The sequence below is a fragment of the Nerophis lumbriciformis genome, linkage group LG08 (assembly GCF_033978685.3).
Source record: "Nerophis lumbriciformis linkage group LG08, RoL_Nlum_v2.1, whole genome shotgun sequence".
Taxonomy (NCBI): domain Eukaryota; kingdom Metazoa; phylum Chordata; class Actinopteri; order Syngnathiformes; family Syngnathidae; genus Nerophis; species Nerophis lumbriciformis.
This window is the reverse complement of record NC_084555.2, coordinates 19,376,847-19,398,171: the sequence shown is the minus strand read 5'-3', so window position 1 is coordinate 19,398,171 and position 21,325 is coordinate 19,376,847. Positions and strand designations below refer to the sequence as shown.

The 21,325-nt window shown below is 42.8% G+C and overlaps 1 protein-coding gene and 1 pseudogene across 1 annotated transcript in view; one reads left to right on the top strand and one right to left on the bottom strand.

The window, feature by feature from the left end:
- Positions 1-4,983: 4,983 nt before the first annotated feature.
- Positions 4,984-15,780, bottom strand: LOC133611546 (creatine kinase, flagellar-like; annotated as a pseudogene).
- A 4,711-nt stretch (positions 15,781-20,491) lies between these two features.
- nrde2 (NRDE-2, necessary for RNA interference, domain containing) overlaps positions 20,492-21,325 on the top strand; it is a 34,323-nt gene continuing 33,489 nt past the window's right edge. The window contains exons 1-2 of the mRNA XM_061968426.1: positions 20,492-20,591; positions 21,087-21,192. Of these exons, the coding sequence (XP_061824410.1) occupies positions 20,531-20,591; positions 21,087-21,192 (167 nt within the window). The 5' untranslated portion in view covers positions 20,492-20,530. The remainder of the gene's footprint in view (positions 20,592-21,086; positions 21,193-21,325) is intronic.

Here is a 21,325-nt window from a genome sequence, read left to right as displayed (position 1 = left end):
GGCGAGGAGGTGTGAGGGGAGCGCGTTGAGTTTGAGCGTGTCAAGTTTTTGATTTCACTGATATGATCAATATACAATGGAAAAGGTACTTACTGACCTGTGTTGACAATTACAGGGTTTGGCCGGAAGCAACCCCAACCTCTAAGGAGGATGCAAAATCAGTTATAAAATGGCTTGTAAATGACCTCATACCACGACATGGTTTCCCCAAAAAGATTAGGTCGGACATCGGCAGCCATTTCAAAAAATCGCCATTTGGCCTTGGTCGAAAAGGCTCTCGAACTCGAACTCAGGTTCGGTTTGGTGTACCATCCCAAATCTCAGGGCAAAGTTGGAAGGATGAATCAAAACATCAAAACGAAATTGGCAAAAATCTGTGCACAGACCAAAATGAATTGGGTTGATGCGTTGCCATTGGCTTTAATAATCATCCGAAGGTCTGTGAATAAAACTGTTTTTTCGCTCTATGAATTGCATACAGGTCAGCCCTTCCCAGGACCAGCAGCTCCCTTGAAAGGTGGAATGAGTGTGAAACCAAAAATGTATTTTGATCAAATGCAGAATTTGTGTGCCAGTTTCTCTGAACAGATTCGAGGACGACAACCCGCCACTCCAGAATCCCTTCCGCCCGTCGAGTGGGTCATGGTCTAGGTCAGGGGTCGGCAACCCAAAATGTTGAAAGAGCCATATAGGACCAAAAATACAAAAACAAATCTGTCTGGAGCCGCAAACAAATTAAAAGCCATATTACATCCCCACCTTCTACCATCCTAGTCACACCCGTTGTGTCCTTGGGCAAGACACTTCACCCTTGCTCCTGATGGGTGCTGGTTAGCGCCTTGCTTGGCAGCTCCCGCCATCAGTGTGTGAATGTGTGTGTGAATGCGTGAATGTGGTAATACTGTCAAAGCGCTTTGAGTACCTTGAAGGTAGAAAGCGCTATACAAGTATAACCCATTTATCATTTATTTATTTACATACAGATAGTGTGTCATGAGATATACATTGAATTGAGATGACTTAAAGGAAACTAAATGACCTCAAATATAATTACAAATGAGGCATAATGATGCAATATGTACATATAGCTAGCCTAAATAACATGTTAGCATCGATTAGCTTGCAGTCATGCAGTGACCAAATATGTCTGATTAGCACTCCACACAAGTCAATAACATCAACAAAACTCACCTTTGTCCATTCATGCACAACGTTAAAAGTTTGGTGGACAAAATGAGACAGAAAAAGAAGTGGCATAAAACACGTCCTAGAAAGTCGGAGAAAGTTATACATGTAAGCAAACTACGGTGAGTTCAAGGACCGCCAAAATTAGTAGGACAAAACGGCGCTTGCCAAATACTCGAATCAGTGAAGCATGTTTAATATAAACAGTGTGCTTTATAACACTTAGGGAGGTTTGTGTAATTTTTGACCTCCTACAGAAACCATATTAAAACAAAAAATATATTTTTTCCCCCTCATCTTTTTCCATTTTTCATACATTTTTTAAAAAGCTCCAGAGAGCCACTAGGGCGGCGCTAAAGAGCTGCATGCGGCTCTAGAGCCGCGGGTTGCCGACCCCTGGTCTAGGTCATCAAGCGCAAGTGGACTCAACCCAGTGGACTGGTCCTTTCAGTCGTGGAAAGGACGTCCCATGCTCTCCGACTAGCTGGCAAAAGTGAAACCTGGTACCACCTCTCTCTCTCTGCACTCCTGCTGAGGAACCTGGCAGATCTCTGACAGACGTCGCCACTGACCTCGCCACGTCATCTGCTCCACCCGACCCCTAAGCTGTGCCTTTTGTGCCTGCGGCACCTGATGAAGGACGGAAGCTGACAGAAGATTCACTGTTAGCCACAGAAGGGGGTGATGTGCTGGTAACCTCTCACCCCAGGTCATAGAAGAACAAGTCTGTAGTAGCTCGCAACACATCTCACAGCCCAGAAGACGACGCCGAGAGAGATCTCCCTCGGTTGAGCTGCCGTCAACCGTCGTGTAGATCTTCCAGACCTGCTCAACTGCTGTATCGTACAGTATATACAGTACTTGCTTGAGACCAGCCCATTATGCTCGATGTTGTCCAATTTCTCTTGCTTTTTTTCAGCATAGCTAGTTGTATCTTTGAAGTAAGTGAACTTTTTGATATTGATCCCCAACTGACTGCCCTTGTTAAATGTTTTTTTTTGCAAATAATCATTAACTTAGAATTTAATGGCAGCAACACATTGCAAAAAAGTTGGCACATTCGGCATTTTTACCACTGTGTTACATGGCCTTTCCTTTTAACAACACTTATCATTTTTTGGGAATTGAGGAGACCAATTTTTAAAGCTTTTCAGGTGGAATTCTTTCCCATTCTTGCTTGATGTACAGCTTAAGTTGTCCAACAGTCCGGGGGTCTCCGTTATCTTATTATACGCTTCATAATGCGCCACACATTTTCAATGGGAGACAGGTCTGGACTACAGGCAGGCCAGTCTAGTACCCGCACTCTTTTACTATGAAGCCATTCTGTTGTAAGACGTGGCTTGGCATTGTCTTGCTGAAATAAGCAGGGGCGTCCATGATAACGTTGCTTTGATGGCAACATATGTTGCTCCAAAACCTGTATGTACCTTTCAGCATTAATGGTGCCTTCACAGATGTGTAAGTTACCCATGCCTTAGGCACTAATACACCCCATACCATCACAGATGCTGGCTTTTGAACTTTGCGCCTAGAACAATCCGGATGGTTCTTTTCCTCTTTGTTCCGGAGGACACAACGTCCACAGTTTCCAAAAACAATTTGAAATGTGGACTCGTCAGACCACAGAACACTTTTCCACTTTGCATCAGTCCATCTTAGATGAGCTCGGGCCCAGTAAAGCTAGCGGCATTTCTGGGTGTTGTTGATAAATGGCTTTCGCTTTGCATAGTAGAGTTTTAACTTGCAGTTACAGATGTAGCGACGAACTGTAGTTACCGACAGTGGTTTTCTGAAGTGTTCTTGAGCCCATAGGGTGATATCCTTTACACACTGATGTCGGTTTTTGATGCAGTACCGCCTGAGGGATCCAAGGTCACGGGCATTCAATGTTACGTGCAGTGATTTCTCCAGATTCTCTGAACCTTTTGATGATGTTACAGACCATAGATGGTGAAATCCCTAAATTACTTGCAATAACTTGTTGAGAAATGTTGTTCTTAAACTGTTTGACAATTTGCTCACTTTTTTGTTCACAAAGTGGTGACCCTCGAGAGTCACATGGTTGTCTCACGTCAGCGCCGAAAGTAATAAAATCAGCTGTTCTCCTGGCGGGTTTTTGTGTGTGATGAAGAGGGAATAAACGGGGAAGTCCTTCTTCAGCTGCTGCCTTGTTCTATCATATATTACTACTGCCTTAGCACATGTCAATGTTTACTTTTGTTTATAAATCACCACAAAATCCGTATTTTCGAGCATTGTTCACAGACTCTATTATTTGTCAGCTTTCCGTCGCAGGCGAGCGATGATGGTCATTGTTGAGGGAAGAGTTGTTTGATATTAGATGCTAGAAAATGTCCGATGCCTTAATGCACAGCTCGATGATTTTTGTGCACGTCATATAACGCGCGTTTGCGAGACGAGCGGGTGTGGTCTGCGGCGGTACTCGAGAGTGCGGGGGTGTCGAGAGCAGCGGGATGGGAGGTTGTTCAGGGGCTAAAGTGCGTGCCTGTTGATCACTCTCCGGGTGGGGAAATCACTAGTCATATTGATAATTTTTTTTGCGATCCTCAACCCCTTCTGACTGTTGACACTGTGGACAAAACACTTTTTATGTAAAAATGGGTCACTTTGTTTTTAAATCGTATCGTTTATATCTTGCTGCTTTTTATTTTATTTACTTACACTTTAGTAAAAGAAATGACCTAATATTGTTTCTTCACTTACGTCGTATCAGTGTATAAATATACTATACCACTCATCCACATGTCATCAGCCTGATTTGCATAAACTACCCTGAACAGTAAAATGCAGTGGAGGCACAAACCAGACTTCTACAGTAAAGGTTCCAGGAACTCAAAATTCCCGATTGTTTGGTGGAAAAGGTTGCAGGTTATTTCGCATCTCACCCCAGATAAAAATCATCCGATTCGACCAAAATGTGCTGTAAAAATTTTACTTGGATACTTTCTACGCTGCTGGAGTTGTTGATTTTCCAAACTTTGCTGCCTTTTGAATGGAAATGGGACAGTTTTATGTATGTGTGTCCCAACAACAAGTGTCTTGTTCACCTATATAGACAACCATCACACTTGACAGCCTAACTCTAGGGACAGTAGGCTATTACCAGAACACACACACGTTATGAAAATCACATTCCCCTCACACCCGGCGCCCTAATTTTCCAGATAGTCTCCATGCCAGACCAGTGGGGCCCTTGCTCGCTGAGGACAACCCTGGGCAGTTATTCACAGCAGGTGGCGGTGGACACACTCCAGGCCCAGCTGGCCATTTAGGAGCTGCCGTTGGGGTCCCACCTGATGCATGGCCCTCTACAGCTGGAACTGGCTGCAGTCGATTTGAGTGCCATCGGGACCCATCTTTCAATTGGTCATTTGTGGAGCCAAGCAACTCTGCATGGCTCCGACCAGTTTCGGCGGTTGGGATATCTGACCAGCAACCTAGTTCTCCACCAGACGTTTTTGTGAAGAATCGAATCGGCCCGGGCTCAGCCCTCAAGCAGGACAGAGGCAAAAAGACAGTCCATTCATGGACTTACTCCAACCACCAGTAAGGAATAACGCTGTATGTACATTCACCTCTTTGGAAAACACCTTGTGTGTAATAATTCCACTTTGGTTTGAATGGTTTGTCAACACTTGGTGTGTTATATTTCCACTATGGTGGTCATAAAACAATGAATGGTTGTACACCTTGTGTGTAATAATTCCACTATGGTCTGAATGGTTGCCAACACTTTGTGTGTAATATTTCCACTATGGTGGTCATAAAACAATGAATGGTTGTATCTCTTTATTTCAACCACACAGTACACAATATAACTGGTTTGAGACCCTCATGAACTATTTCAGAGGGCTATTGGCTCTACTTCTGGGTGGGCATCAAGTCGTCAATAGATTCTTCACTCTCCAGCTTCTTCTCCATGTCCACCAGCACCTTAACACCGTCGACCACCATCTGCACAAGCTGCACCTCAGAGAGGCCCAGTCTATCTGCGTTTGAGATGTCGAAGACTTCATTTTGAGTGTCCTCATCACCTGAGAACAAACAACTGTGAACTTCGGAAGACAGAGTAGGAAGTCTTTTGGACCAGTGAAAAATCTGTACCAATTTTACGTTTCTCAAGTCTCAGCCTCTTAAGAACCTCATCAAAGCTTGGGTGGTTTCCTAGGTTTGGCAGTTTCATATGCACACTGGCACGCAAACCAGTGCCAAGGTTGGATGGGCAGGATACAATGAAACCTAGGTGATCGTTCCACATGAATGCTTGTTCTTTCTCCTTGAACACGGTCTCAACCTAAAAGACATCAGAAGATTAACACAGGCATTCACTCATGTCAACCAGCTGGTGATTCAATTATCAAACCTCTTGGATTCCGCCGCAGAAGCGGGAAAATGCTGCCTTTATGTTGCCCCCTTTCTCAATGGAAATTAATTTGAGATGGTCCTCCTCATTCAACCACACCACAAAGTTCTTGCTGTTGTTGTGCCTTTCAAAGAAGAGTCACCATGAATTAGATCATTTAATAGATCCAAACGAGATTCAAGCTTGTGTCCTTACCAGATGCCTCTGCCGTCAGGCCAATCTCGGTTTATTCCAGAGGATAGCAGCAAAGGACAGACTGGCTTAGCAAACAGCAAGTTCTCTTCCATCATCTGCTGCTGCTCAGATTCTGGGAGATTCTTCAAGGAGTAATATTTCCCTTGCAAGTCTCCGGTCAGTGTTTCCAGAACTGCAGAAAAAACAAAACTTGTGATTTGTGCACCAAATGAGTTCCTGGTATTTGTGGCTCCTTTGAAGATCTTACCTTCGACGCAGAGCTTCTCGAGAAGACGTCTTTCTCCACGAGTGCAATATGTTGGGAAGCAGAAGCCACGGATGCTGCGGCTTGCACGGACACGGGAAAGCAGAACATAGTTTGGGTCAAGGTCATCGCCTCCCTGAGAAGCAAAAACATCTTGTTTCAGCGCAAATCTACAGTATGTCCCGTCTTATGCTAATAGGAAACGTTTGCTGTACCACCAGGCCGTCTGGGTTTAAGGCAGTCTTGTGCAAGTCTGTTGGTTTATAGCCTTTGTGTTTGTCTTCAATCACAAGGTCGAGCAGCTCTTTGAAGACCTCGTAAGACTCTTCGTCTGCAGCCACACAGCCCATAGTCATGGTGAAGGGGTTACCTGAAGACAGAGTCATCAGATTGATGTCCACACCTAATTTAGTTGAATTTTGGTGCAAATTACCTGGATTATCCACGCCTGTCTGGATGACGCGGTCAATAGTGAAGCCATAAGGAGTTTTCAGCTCTTTCAGAGTCTTGTACATGTCCAGCGTCAAGAATTTTGCCATGTGGCTGTTGTGCATACTGAGATCAGGAAATTCAATCTCAGCTGGCAGATTCTTCATCTTAAGTTTTCCAGGCATCAGTGAGTCGATGGAGCAACCCTTCTCCAGTCTTTTCTCCATTTCCACCAGAAGCTTAACGCCATCAACCACGATTTGCACCAGCTGCACCTCAGAGAAGCCCAGTCTGTCAGCATTGGAAATGTCAAAGACTCCATCCACAGCAGCTGTGTCCACACCACCTGGAAAACAAAGTATATTCAATATATATCCTTGTACAATAGACGCAAAAGTTATGTACCAGTTCCACGTTTCTGAAGCCTCAGTTTTTTAAGAACCTCCTCGAACTTTGGGTGCTTGCCCATGTTTGGAAGCTTTGCATGGACACCAGCACGCAGACCAGTGCCAAGGTTGGATGGGCAAGTCAGGATAAAGCCAAGGTGCTCGTTCCACATGAATGCTTCACCTTTCTGCTTAATGGCAGACTCAATCTGGAGAAACATTTTTCCTGTTAGCCATAATTAGTTGAACATGTTTATGGATGTTCATTCATCCAGGCCATTGTATTCTCAGGGCATACCATCGATGTCAGAGACGCCGCTCATCCAAGCAGGCTTCAGTTTATGCTCATAGATTTATGGTCAGATCTAGTCTGAAGAGTCAGATCTAGTCTGAAGAGTCAGTATAGTCGACATTCAGATCTAGTCAGACTAATTTCAGATCTAGTCTGAAGAGTCAGTAGTCAGACATTCAGATCTAGTCAGACCAATTCTGAGAACTGATAAGGCCTACCCAGATGAGAGGCTAAACATCTCTAAAACTGGATCGATGCCCGGAGATTGAATGGTTACAAACCTCAGTTAATCCAGTGCAAAATCGAGTGAACACTTCCTTCATGTTGCCTCCTTTTTCCATTGAAATCACGCGCAGATGGTCCTCCTCATTCACCCACACTAGGAATGTCTTATTGTCGTTGTGCCTTTAAAGGAAAAGCCAGCATGACTTCATTGTTTTTCACATTTTATGTTCATATTGGAGAATTGGTGGCCTTCTCACCAGATGCCTCTGCCGTCAGGCCAGTCACGGGCCATCCCTGAGGCCAGCAGAAGAGGGGACACTGGCTTGTCAAACAGAAAGTGGTCATCAATCAGCTGCTGCTGCTCATCATCAGTCATGTTCTTCAAGGCGTAGTATTTCCCCTGCAGGTCTCCAGTTAGGGAATCAAGAGCTACAGGATGAACATCAAAGATTAGCTTTTCCACTTGCAGCCGGCAAAGGTTTCCACTAGCTCCCACCAGGGCTGGGCTTTACCATCAGTGCAGAGCTTCTCTAAAGCACGTCTCTCTCCACGACTGCAGAGCGGTGGCAGACAGAAGCCACGGATGCTGCGTCCAGTTCGAACTCGGGAGCTCAGAACATATTTTGAATCAAGGTCATCGCCACCCTGGGAGGTAGAACAGACATTAGGTTGTATTTAGGTCGATCCTGGCAAAATGTCACTTTACCCTAAGGTGGTCTGGTTTGAGGTCCGTCTTGTGGATGTCTGATGGTTTGTAACCTCCATGTCTATCCTGAATCACAAGGTCCATCAGCTCTTTAAATACCTTGTATGACTCTTCATCTCCAGCTACACAACCCACTGTCATGATGTAGGGGTGCCCTGCACACATTGTCAAGAACAGTTAGATAGGGACAGACATTGTCTACTCTCTCAAGCAAATTGACTACCTGGATTATCCACGCCTGTCTGTATGACATCATCTATAGTGAAGCCATTAGGGGTACAACGTTGCCTCAGTGTCTTGTACATGTCCTTGGTTAAGAACTTTGCAATATGGTTGTTGTGCTGACTGAGATCTGGGTACTCTTGCTCAGCTGAAAACACATTTAGCGCAAGGTTGGCTGGCATCAATTCATCTATGGATTCCTCCTTTTCCAGCCTTTTCTCCATCTCCACGAGCAGCTTGACTCCATCGACCACTGTCTGCACCAGCTGCACCTCAGAGAAACCCAGTCTTTCAGTGTTTGAAATGTCAAACACTCCTTCAACAGCATCATTGTCCGCATCACCTGGTAGACAAATGTACGTAATCAGGACTTCAAAGGGTTTGAAAAAAAAACTTGGACCAGAAGTTTGCCTGTACCATTTCCACTTTTCTTGAGCTTCAACCTCCTTAGAATTTCTTCAAACTCGGGGTGCTTGCTCATGTTTGGAAGCTTTACATGGACACTAGCGCGCAAGCCGGTCCCAAGATTGGATGGGCAAGTCAAGATGTAGCCCAGATGCTCATTCCACATGAAGGCTTCACCTTTCTTCTTAATTATGGACTCAATCTATAAATAAATAAAATAAGTAATCATAAGATTTGAGGCCAATAATTTACTTTACTCCAGGAAATTCTACAAACCCCTGTTAGTCCGCTGCAGAAGCGGGTGAACACTTCCTTCATGTCGTGGCCTTTTTGCATGGAGATCACTCGCAGATGGTCCTCCTCATTTACCCACACCAGCAATGTTTTGCTCTCATTGTGCCTTAAAAGAAACATACGAGTTTATTATATTCTCAATCTCATGCAAGAACACACTTGTCTCACCAAATTCCTCTGCCGTCAGGCCAGTCACGGGCCATCCCCGAGGCCAGCAACAGTGGGGACACTGGCTTATCAACCAGCAAGTGGTCATCAATCATCTGCTGCTGCTCCTCCTCTGTAATGTTCTTCAAAGAGTAGTATTTCCCTTGCAGGTCTCCAGTCAGTGAGTCCAGGGCTGAATTTTGGGCAACAATTTTATTCTTCAGCAACTTTTCACAATGTCATGCATTCTTTGGTGTGTTTTTTACTTTCAACTAGGAGCTTCTCCAGCGCGCGTCTCTCTCCACGGCTGCAGAGCGGGGGTAGACAGAAGCCGCGGATGCTGCGGCGTGCTCGCACTCTGCAGCTCAGAACATATTCAGGATCCAGATCATCCCCACCCTAGTAGACAAAACAGGTATTTGTTTCTGCAGTAGAAATATTAATGTCCCTTTCACTGTGAAACAGTTATACCTTCAGATTGTCCGGGTTGATGTCAGTTTTGTGATTGTCTTTGGGTTTAAAACCTTTATGTTTAGCCGCAATGACGAGGTTCAGCAGATCCCTGAAGACTACATAGGACTCCTCATCTCCAGCCACACAGCCCACCGTCGTGATCAGGGGGTTACCTGCACATGTCAGAAAACCCCAAATCAAAGTTAAATTAATGTTAGTTCTCAGAGTGAGGAAAGTTCATGTACCTGGATTATCCACGCCTGTTTGAATTACATCATCTATGGTGAAGCCATTGGGACTTGTGCGATCCTTTAGCTTTTTATACATTTCCAGAGTTATAACTTTAGCCATGTGGTTGTTGTGCTGACTGAGATCTGGGAACTCGTCCTTAGCTGTCAACCCTTTCAGCTCAATGCTGCTGGGCATTAGGTCATCAATGGACTCATCCATTTCAAGCCTCTTCTCCATCTCCACCAGCACTCTTATCCCATCAACCAGTATCTGGACGAGCCTCACCTCGGAGACACCCATTCTGTCAATGTTGGAGATGTCAAAGACTGCATCCACAACAGCTGTGTCCTCACCACCTAAGAGGACATCTGATGACATTAGTAATTTTCGGAGCCTCAAAATTTATACTTTCATCATTTACACACATTTACACCACTTGGACCAAATAAGGTTGCATGTACCGGTTCCACGTTTCTGGAGCCTTAGCCTCTTAAGAACCTCATCAAACTCAGGATGCTTGTTCATATTTGGTAGCTTTACGTGAACACTAGCACGCAGTCCAGTGCCAAGTGTGGCTGGGGAAGTCAAGATGTAGCCGAGGTGCTCATTCCACATGAAGACGTGACCTTTCTTCCTGAACAAGGACTCCATCTAGACAGGGCCAGGCATAACAGGCCATTAAAATTAACATATGAAAGCTGATTAATTTTTTGGTATACCTGAGCAAGTCCGTTGGCAAAGCGAGTGAACACTTCCTTCATGTTGCCGCCTTTCTGCATTGAGATCACTCTCAAGTGGTCCTCCTCGTTCACCCACACTAAGAACGTCTTGTTGTCGTTATGCCTTTTTAAAACAAACATGACATTACACTTTACAAATTACATGTACTGTCCCTTCCAATGATTAAGAATGTTTCTTACCAGAGGCCTCTGCCATCAGGCCAGTCACGGGCCATCCCTGTAGACAGCAGCAGAGGGGACTGTGGCTTGTCAAACATGAAGTGGTCATAAATCATCTGCTGCTGCTCAGCTTCTGTCATATCTTTGACAGCAAAGTATTTCCCCTGCAGGTCTCCAGTCAGTGAATCCAGAACTGCAACAACACCGGTGAACATAGTTCCATACAATTAGACCAGTGTCCAAGTCCTCTATATACGGATTACGTGCAGTGGACACCACTGCAATATACAGTCCAACAAGAATTTCTGATTCTGATTAAGGCCCAGGGGCGGATTTACAATTGGGCAAACACAGGCATGTGTCTGGGGCCGCAAGATTTCCAGAGGCCATAAAACATCTATTTTATTTACAGACCAAAACAAACCTCTTGGTGCAGTTACAAGAGGTTTTTATAAAAATGAAGTAGTTAACCAAGTGCAGCAAAGAGGTGAAGGCTGGACGAAAACTATTAAAATTACCCAAGTTGTCAACCTTTTTCCCAGTGACACCAAATGTACTGTACGTGATGAACACAAAAAAGTGGAGAGTAACAAATGTTTAAATGTTAATTTTTCCAATCAATTGCAGTAAAATGGTTGTGTGCAGCTCACAAGGTTGTTTCTAACATCCATCCATCCATCCATTTTCTACCGCTTATTCCCATAACATGCTGAACATTTTTGGTATGTGAAGACTGCCTTGGACCTTCAAATGACTGTAAAACTTAAGGCATGAAGTCATTACCTTCAATGGAGAGCTTCTCCAAAGCACGTCTCTCTCCCCGGCTGATGAGCGGCGGCAGGCAGAAGCCGCGAATGCTGCGGCCAGTGCGAATACGGGAGCTCAAAACATAGTTTGGGTCAAGGTCCTCAGCCCCCTAGAGGCAGAACAAATAGCAGTGAGGATACATCTTCATAAATGGCGATCCATTTGGTCTGCGTGAGATGATTTACATTTAGTTTTTCTGGATTGAGGTCAGTCTTTTGCTTGTCAGTTGGTTTGTATCCTCCATGTCTGTCCTGAATGACAAGGTCCATCAGAGGTTTGTAGACCTCATATGACTCCTCATCTCCGGCCACGCATCCAACCTTCATAATGAAAGGGTGACCTGCATACATCATGTAATATGATCAGAAATTAAATAAAAAGGGACGGGACAATAACGTGATGGAAGCATGTTAATGTACCAAAATTATCTACGCCTGTCTGGATGACATCATCAATAGTGAACTCATTGGATGTTGTGCACTCCCTCAGTTTGTTGTACATGTCCAGGGATAAGTGCTTGGCCATGTGGTTGTTGTGCTGACTCAGATCTGGAAATTCTTCCTCAGCTTGCAGCTTTTTTCGCACAGGCTCAGAATCAATTTCTTTAATACTGAAAAACACATTAAAGAGTGAAGACTTACTTCAAATGATGACAATTGTTTCTTCCGTTTTATACCTCTGGATGCTGGGCATGAGGCTATCGATTGGTTCGCCCGTCTCCAGTTTCTTCTCCATCTCCACCAGCAGCTTGACACCATCGACCACCATCTGCACCAGCTCCACCTCAGAGAAGCCCAGTCTGTCTGCGTTCGATATGTCAAAGACTCCACCAACAGCATCAGTGTCCACGCCACCTGTCGGGACAAACATCAACCTCAGCTTGCCTTTTCTAGCACTTGCAATGAAATAAAAGGTTCTATGTACCGGTTCCACGTTTCTGAAGCCTGAGCCTTTTCAGAACTTCCTCAAACTCAGGGTGCTGGCCCATGTTTGGAAGCTTCACATGGACTCCAGCACGCAATCCAGTCCCAAGGTTGGATGGGCAAGTCAGGATGTAGCCCAGGTGCTCGTTCCACATGAACGCTTCACCTTTTTCTTTGAACAAGGACTCCAGCTTCAAAAAGAAGCAAATCAGAGAAGTCAAATGCAATAAACATCTTCTCATATTACTCCCATAAACCTGAAAGATGGTCCTCTCCGAACCTGAGTGAGTCCGGTACAGAAGCGAGTAAACACTTCCTTCATGTTGCCTCCTTTCTGCATGGAGATCACTCGCAGATGGTCCTCCTCGTTCACCCACACCAGGAAGGTCTTATTGTCGTTGTGCCTTTTAAAGGGAAACAATCATGACTTTCCCCCATCTCGACAAGCTTGATGCAGCTGTAAAAAGTGAATTCTCACCAGATGCCTCTGCCGTCAGGCCAATCACGGGCCATTCCTGAAGCCAGCAGCAATGGGGACACCGGCTTGTCAAACAGCAGGTGGTCATCAATCAGCTGCTGCTGCTCATCATCAGTCATGTTCTTCAAGGCATAGTATTTCCCCTGCAGGTCGCCTTTCAGTGAATCCAGGGCTGCAGAAAGATGAATGAATATTATACCATCTTTTTTACATGAGACCTTCACATTACCTTCAATAGAGAGCCTCTCCACAGCACGTCTTTCTCCACGGCTGCAGTGTGGCGGCAGGCAATAGCCACGGATGCTGCGGCCCGTTCGGACACGGGAGCTCAGAACGTAGTTGTCGTCGAGGTCGCCTCCCTTTAAGTACAAAAAATAATCCATTAATCTCAACGTCCATCTTTTATCAGTCTTAAGGGAAATGCTGTCAGAACCTTCAGATTGTCATGTGTGAGGTCAGTCTTGTGCATGTCATTCGGTAAGTAACCTCCATGTCGTTCCTCAATCACAAGGTCCATCAAGTCTTTGAAGACCTCGTACGACTCCTCGTCTCCGGCCACACAGCCCACAGTCATGATGTAGGGGTGACCTGCGCACGTCAGTAAAACATGACAGTCAACAACAAACGAAACATCCTGCCAAGTCGCAAAATGATTGTACCTGGATTATCCACGCCTGTCTGGATGACATCATCTATAGTGAAGCCATTAGGAGTACACTGTTCTCTCAGTTTACTGTACATGTCAATGGTTAAAAACTTGGCCATGTGGTTGTTGTGCTCGCTGAGATTGGGAAAGTCGTCCTTCACTGCCCGACCCCCGAGCTGAAGGTTGGACATATCTTCGGACCTAGAAAGTGAAGCCAGAACTTAGGGATCATGCACTATGCATACCCGCAATCTGTAGAGAACCCCATTTTGCATGATTAAGGGCATATAAAATGGTCAATTAAAGACAGGGAAAATCTTATGATCACAAATGAGATTTCCTGTAATAAATCTAGTGCACAGCATTAATGATTTTGCAAAGCCTAAGGTAGTGAGTTTGAATATTGGATGTAGTTTAGTTAGGTTATATATTTTTATTTTGCAATAAAAAATATATTGAAAATGGTTAATTACATTATTTTTTTGCCATATTATTTCCCAGTATTTTTTGTACAAAACATGACTTGTCCAGGGTGTACCCCGCCTACCGCCCGAATGCAGCTGTATTAGGCTCCAGCGAGCCCCCGCGACCCTGAAAGGGACAAGCGGTAGCAAATGGATGGATGGGTGGATGCATCAAATTAAATTCAAGTTTAATTTAAATGTAAAAAACGTTTTACATAGAACTAAAAAAACTGAAAAAAATAATAGGGGGCCCTCCAAAAAAAATCTGCTTTGTGCCCCAATTTACCCTGAGACCGAGTTATTAAGATTTTTTTATGTAAAGCCGTTGGCTGTCATTTAATTTGTCTTTCTCAGTGTTAACTGACAGTACATTTAAAAATCCACTGCAGAGGACCCTGAGTCAGGAGGACAATCAAGTAAACCAACGAGACTGAAGTTGCAGCTTTTTATGATAACAAAATAATATTAATAATATAAAATTTACGTACCTCATTGTATACCTTTATACAGTCATAATGTCATGGCAGATGCAAAATGATTAATGGGTTTGGGACACTGCAAATGTTGGTATCAATTTGATACCAAATCAAGGATCGGCGTGGCGAAGTTGGTAGAGTGGCCGTGCCAGCAATCGGAGGGTTACTGGTTACTGGGGTTCAATCCCCACCTTCTACCATCCTAGTCATGTCGTTTGTGTCCTTGGGCAAGACACTTCACCCTTGCTCCTGATGGGTGCTGGTTAGCGCCTTGCATGGCAGCTCCCGCCATCAGTGTGTGAATGTGTGTGAATGGGTGAATGTGGAAATACTGTCAAAGCGCTTTGAGTACCTTGAAGGTAGAAAAGCGCTATACAAGTATAACCCATTTATCATTTATTTATCAGGGATGTTGATGTCGATACGGATCCATCCATCGAATCTATCCATCCATCCATCTATTTTCTAACGCTTAGTCCCTTTGGGGTCGCGGGGGGCGCTGGAGCCTATCTCAGCTACAATTGGGCGGAAGGCGGGGTACACCCTGGACAAGTCGCCACCTCATCGGATCTAATACTTTTCAAAATATTTGAAGGACGTTGCCTTTGATCACAATTATGATCAGACTAAACACCAGAGTCTTCAGGAAACTTAGTATGTGTAACTTCAATATAATACAATGCAATTATTCCCAATTGCCTTTTATTGTAATAAAATTGAGCAAAATTAAGTAAATAGTGCAAAGTAAGCAAAAACTACATTTAGTGGCTTTCATTCAAATCTGTTGGCTTTTATCCCTAATCCCCAAAGCCAGCTTGCTACAATGACTTCCCTGACTATCAATTAGATAACAATGTTTTAATAACACGTACAGAAACACATTTTTGTAACTAAACAAAGAACTGGAAAATATCGAGCTCACCCTGCTAGCATCAGTCACTAATGCTCTAGTATCGACCCGCCAGTTAAGTGTCAACGTTAATTTACAGTAAAATAAATTCCGTTTTAAGTTATTTACATTCGCCTGGTTTAAAAATTTACAGCAGAGTACTTACTAAAAAACTATAAAAAGCAGTGGGTTACCCAAACCGACAAAATTACATAATTACCGGATATTGCAATAATTGGTCATCTAACTTACACTTGATCCATGTTTCCGTGTATTGCCTTTACAGAACGTTGCGAGATGTGGGGAGATTCGCACAGACGTTCTTGTCCTGCTGAATGTTTTCGCAAACATTTATAAGATATGTGTTTGTCAACTTATATAGGTGCCTCGTCATCGCTGCGTACTCTACAATAAAGGTGGACAAATGCTACGTGGGCGACGGAATGAAAGGCGACGTAGGGGACTACGTAAAGTACGTAAGAACGCCTTCAAAACAAAACGTGCCTTTTTGGTGCGCGTGATGGAAAAAAGCTGGAGACGTAACAGGGGTCTTCCAGTACCCTTCTCAAAAATAAAATGTCTATTATCGTTGAATAAAGCAGTGTGACTTGCTTGATTTTTGATACTACACATGCGTGTTTTTAATAGTCACGCTCAATGTTGTTTTTTACATTATGCAATAACGACTTCATTATTGCACGTGTAATCCAACCTGGTGCCTAGATTCCTCTCAAAATAGAAGATATCATTTAAAAATAGATCATCTATTTTTTGTAATAGTCATAAATCAATAGTGTGATTTTGCACAGAAAATATTACAAAGCATTGTCTGGATTTTAGACTTAAAGACAAACTTTATTAATCCCCGGGGTAACTTGTTTGACGCAGTAATTCAGTTAGAAGAGGAAAGGATAATTTTATAAAAGACAATACACACAATACAAAAGCAGTATAGTATAATCAGACACAATCATTAATTTTGAAAGAGCCCCAAGCTTTAATGTACCGGTGAATCTTATTAGTTAAAAGTAAATTTATTTCAGTAATTTTGTAAATCAAAACGTGAAATTAAAAACTACAAGCATAGTGAAATATTTCAATCGTGTATTTCTAAATTATATAATAATTTGGATGATTGTACTTTACAGCTATTGTCTTCTAAAAGTATAAAATGTTCAAAAACATCAATACGCTAAACTGCAAAGGAACTGCATAAACTTCCTGACCTTTAATAAAATTCTGAATGGAACTTCTGTAATAAACAGATTTTGAACAATATTCTGCGTAAAAGAATTTGACCTGTATGGATATGTTTGTTTTAGAGGTATCTTTGAAGTCTTGTTGGAAAAGGGAACGCTCTTGACATCATGTTATCAAAAGCCAAATTTGTACAAAAACTTGCAAAAAAAAATGAAATGACAAAACCCTATCGCTCCCTTTAAAGATTATTAAAGTATTTGCATATTTAGTCTTTCAAGACCCTGCAAAGGTTTGAATTCTAACAACATGGGCAATTTCATTTTTCAAAGTAAGGCTACCCTTAGAGAACATCATACATTTGGATCTCCCCTATTAAACAAGACCTTTTTCTGTAAATAACCATATTTTCTGAAGTTTTCTACTCTACCATGGTACTGTTCACTCTCTCACTGTAGGAAGTGAATATACTTTTGCCTTGAACAGCAGAGTAAACTAAATGCTATATGCTTTTTGGAACTCGCCAAACTCTACAATCTGCGGTACTCCAATGACCAAGGAGACGGCTGTGAAGTACCTAGGAGTCTTACTTGACTGTGAACTTAACTTAAAATGATATATTGACTATATCATTAAGAGAACAAACTCAATGCTAAAGTCACTTTACAGATCATCAAACTGTTTTACATTTCAAGTCAGAAGGAAAATAATCTCAATTTATTTGACCAATTGAATACCTATGATAAACACCTTAAACCTTAATGTTTTGTTTAACACCCTGTGTAGATTTATTTTAAGTTGTCTATACAGAACTCATCACTCATTTATCCACCCAGCTCAACTGACTCCATCCTGACAAGCGACGGCTATATCACTGGTTTCTATTTATTTTCAAGTGTACTTATTTTAATCTACCAGCATATTTAGAATGTTTTCTTGTGCCCTTTACATCATCCTACCCTCTAAGACACTCTCAATATCCTACATTTACTGTCCCTAATGTGCATAAAGAGCTGGCCCGGAGGTCCTTTTCTTTTAGAGCCCCCTTTGATTGGAATCATCTGCCTGTCTCTCTGATGTCTTTATCAACCTTTGGTCCCTTCATAATGTCTCTTTTTGTTTATCTTAAAACTGAATGCCACTGCCATGTAGTATGCCCTTGGTTGGAATTTAATTTAATAATCCGCCCGAATGCAGCTGAGATAGGCTCCAGCACCCCCCGCTATCCCAAAAGGGACAAGAGGTAGAAAATGGATGGATGGATGGATATTATATTTATTTTACTGCATTATATGTCATTCTATTGTAAATATTGTAAATTATGAGAGAGGTCTGTGAGCTGAGAGGTATATAAGCAAAATTGTCTTTAATGATTGTAATTGTTTGTTGTGTAACTTGTCCTGTGTTGTACTGTATTGTGTTAATTTTAAATGTCTGGTCCCCCTTGAAAACAAGATGCTGCATCTCAAGGGGTTTCCATTAATAAATTCAACAATTGTTTCTTTATTTTTTACAAAGCTGCTGCATCACCCCTGAGGAGGCTGCCTCACACTTGCAAACCACAGACTTAGTAAACCATCAGTATGACTCAAAACCCTCCAGCCATCCATTTTCTACCGCTTGTCTCGTTCGGTGTCGCGGAGGTGCTGGAGCCTATCTCAGCTGCATTCGGGCGGAAGGCGGGGTACGCCCTGGACAAGTCGCCACCTCATCACAGGGCCAACACAGATAGACAACATTCACACTCACATTCACACACTAGGGCCAACCTATCCCCGGGTGCATGTCTTTGGAGATGGGGGGAAGCCGGAGTACCCAGAGGGAACCCACGCAGTCTTGGGGAGAACTTGCAAACTCCACACAGAAAGATCCAGAGCGCAGGATCGAACCCAAGACCTTTGTATTGTGAGGCAGACGCACTAACCCCTCTACCACTGTGCTGCCCTGACTCAAAACCACCAGTTAAAATGATCATGTCTTTTTAATGTAACTTATCATGACCAAATAATCAAATATGTGTCACCACCATCCAGTCAAATATTGTGCAATCACAAACTGGGTTTTAAAGTGTATGTATTAAGATGTTTTCAGATGTATTGTGATGCAGATGTAAATTATTCTGAATTAATATATATATGTTAATCAACATAGTGCTGTCAGAGAATAGAGTTGGTAAAATCATTCGAAAGTATAAATAAATCCAACCATGGCTGCACAATACCATCTTCGACTTAGAACTTAGACTTCCTTTTTATTGTCATTCAAATTTGAACTTTACAGTACAGATAAGAACGAAATTTCGTTACATCAGCTCATGGTAGTGCAGAATAAAAAAACAATAAGGTGCATATATAAATAAATAAATAGATTACTGTACAGTTAAATATATTGCCCTTTTGCATATGCATCCACGTTTATGGATGTATGTTATAATGTCTTTATATTCCAGCGAGTTAATCCATTTTTGGCGGAGTTGAGGGGATAATTATGATGAGTTCAAGAGTCTTACGGCCTGAGGGAAGAAGCTACTACAGAAACTGGAGGTTCTGCTTCGGTGGCTGCGGATCAGTGGCTCAGTGGCCTAGTGGTTAGAGTGTCCGTCCTGAGATCGGTAGGTTGGGAGTTCAAATCCCGGCCGAGTCATACCAAAGACTATAAAAATGGGACCCATTACCTCCCTGCTTGGCACTCAGCATCAAGGGTTGGAATTGGGGGTAAAATCACCAAAATGATTCCCGGGCGCAGCCACCGCTGCTGCCCACTGCTCCCCTCACCTCCCAGGGGGTGATCAAGGGTGATGGGTCAAATGCAGAGAATAATCTCGCCACACCTAGTGTGTGTGTGACAATCATTGGTACTTTAACTTTTTAACTTTTTTAACCTCTTTCTAGAGTCCAGCAGTGAAAACAGTCCTTGGTGGGGGTGGGAGGAGTCTTTGCAGATTTTCTGAGCCCTGGTCAGGCAGCTGCTTTTTGTGATCTCCTGGATAGGAGGAAGAGGAGTCCTGATGATCTTTTCCGCCGTCCTCACCGCTCTCTGGAGAGACTTCCAGTATGAGGCATTGCAGGCTCCAGTCCAGACAGAGATGCTGTTGGTCAGCAGGCTCTCTATAGTGCCTCTGTAGAATGTGGTGAGAATGGGGGGAGGGAGCTGTGCTCTTTTCATCTGACGCAAAAAGTGCATGCGCTGCTGAGCTCTTTTTACAAGAGCTCCGGTGTGTAGGGACCAGGTCATATTGTCAGTTATCGGCACCCCCAGGAACTTGGTGCTGCTTACTATCTCCACCGCTGTGCCGTTGATGAAGAGTTGAGCGTGGCTGGACTGGTGCTTCCTGAAGTCAACGATCTCCTTGGTCTTGTTGACATTCAGGACCAGGTTGTTGGTTCTGCACCAGTCAACCAAATGTTTCACCTCTTCCCTGTAGCCCATGTTGTTGTTGTCACGGATGAGGCCCACTACTGTCGTGTCGTCCGCATACTTCACAATGTGGTTAGTAGTGGACCTGGCGCAGCAGTCATGGGTCATCAACGTGAACAGCAGCGGACTCAGGACGCAGCCCTGGGGGGAGCCAGGGCTGATGTATATTTATATATACTGAAAAACAGGAGTCTTGACAGGTATGATTTATATATATATCACATCATCACGTTAATCTCATTTTTAAATTAATCAGTTTAGCCTGATGTCAATTTCTGATTTGCATTTTCATATTTTATTTGTTCATTTGTTCAATACAAAGAAGTCTAAATAAAATAAACGTTTTTGGCACATTATATTTTTTGTCATTATGTGGTTTATTTGTGTGTTATTTTCACAAAAATATTTGTGTGTAAGGAATCACGACATAATTGCTTTATTGATTCTTGTTTTTAATGAAAAACATGCTCATTCATTTCCGTCGAGCTGTTGATGACGTTATTTTACTGCGACTGTTTACGCCAGCCAACAACATGGCGCTGTTTCCAGCCTTCGGTCAAGTTTCCAGTGACAACGTTGAAGATTCGTCTAACGGTAATAAACTATTCTTCTACAACCGAACGTAATTGTAATACTTTTTTCCAGCATCTGGTTTTTGTTGGGATGGCCAGTTTTTACATTGCAAATCTGTGCCAAATTAGCAATAGCATCGATCATCACCTGTCGTCAAACTAATCCAAATGACAAGTGAATCTCACTACGTTTACATGTACTTCTGGGTTATTGTTGTTTTTTATTTATTTGTTATTGCTGTATATATTGCATACAACATGTTATTGCGATAGTAGTGGTTCATACTGTTGATATAGTTAACTATATAGCTGATAGTTAGCCGAAAGAATACGTGACTTTACGGCTATATAACTTCAAATTTTAAAATGTAAAATTTGTAAGGTTTCATATCGTTGTCACCACACCAGTTCATGAATAGTCTGCTATATTGACGATTATTCTTAACACTGGGAAACAACTGGGTTGATTACCTTTATAAAGTATGAGTTAACACTTTTTGTTTTTTTCCTCGTCTAGAGTTCAACTGGCTCAACAATAAGAGTTTTCAGACCAGCGATGCACTTTCTCTTCACCGTCGCTTTTTAGACAATAAAAGTGATGTGCCGTGCAGCAAAAACTTAAGGTACTAAAAGGTTTTTACATTGTAAAAGTTGCATTTACTACTTACAATGCAATTGTATTGGATTATTATTATTTTTTAAATACAGTGGAACCTGCTTACTTCGACACCTGTCTATTGCATCATCAATTCATGG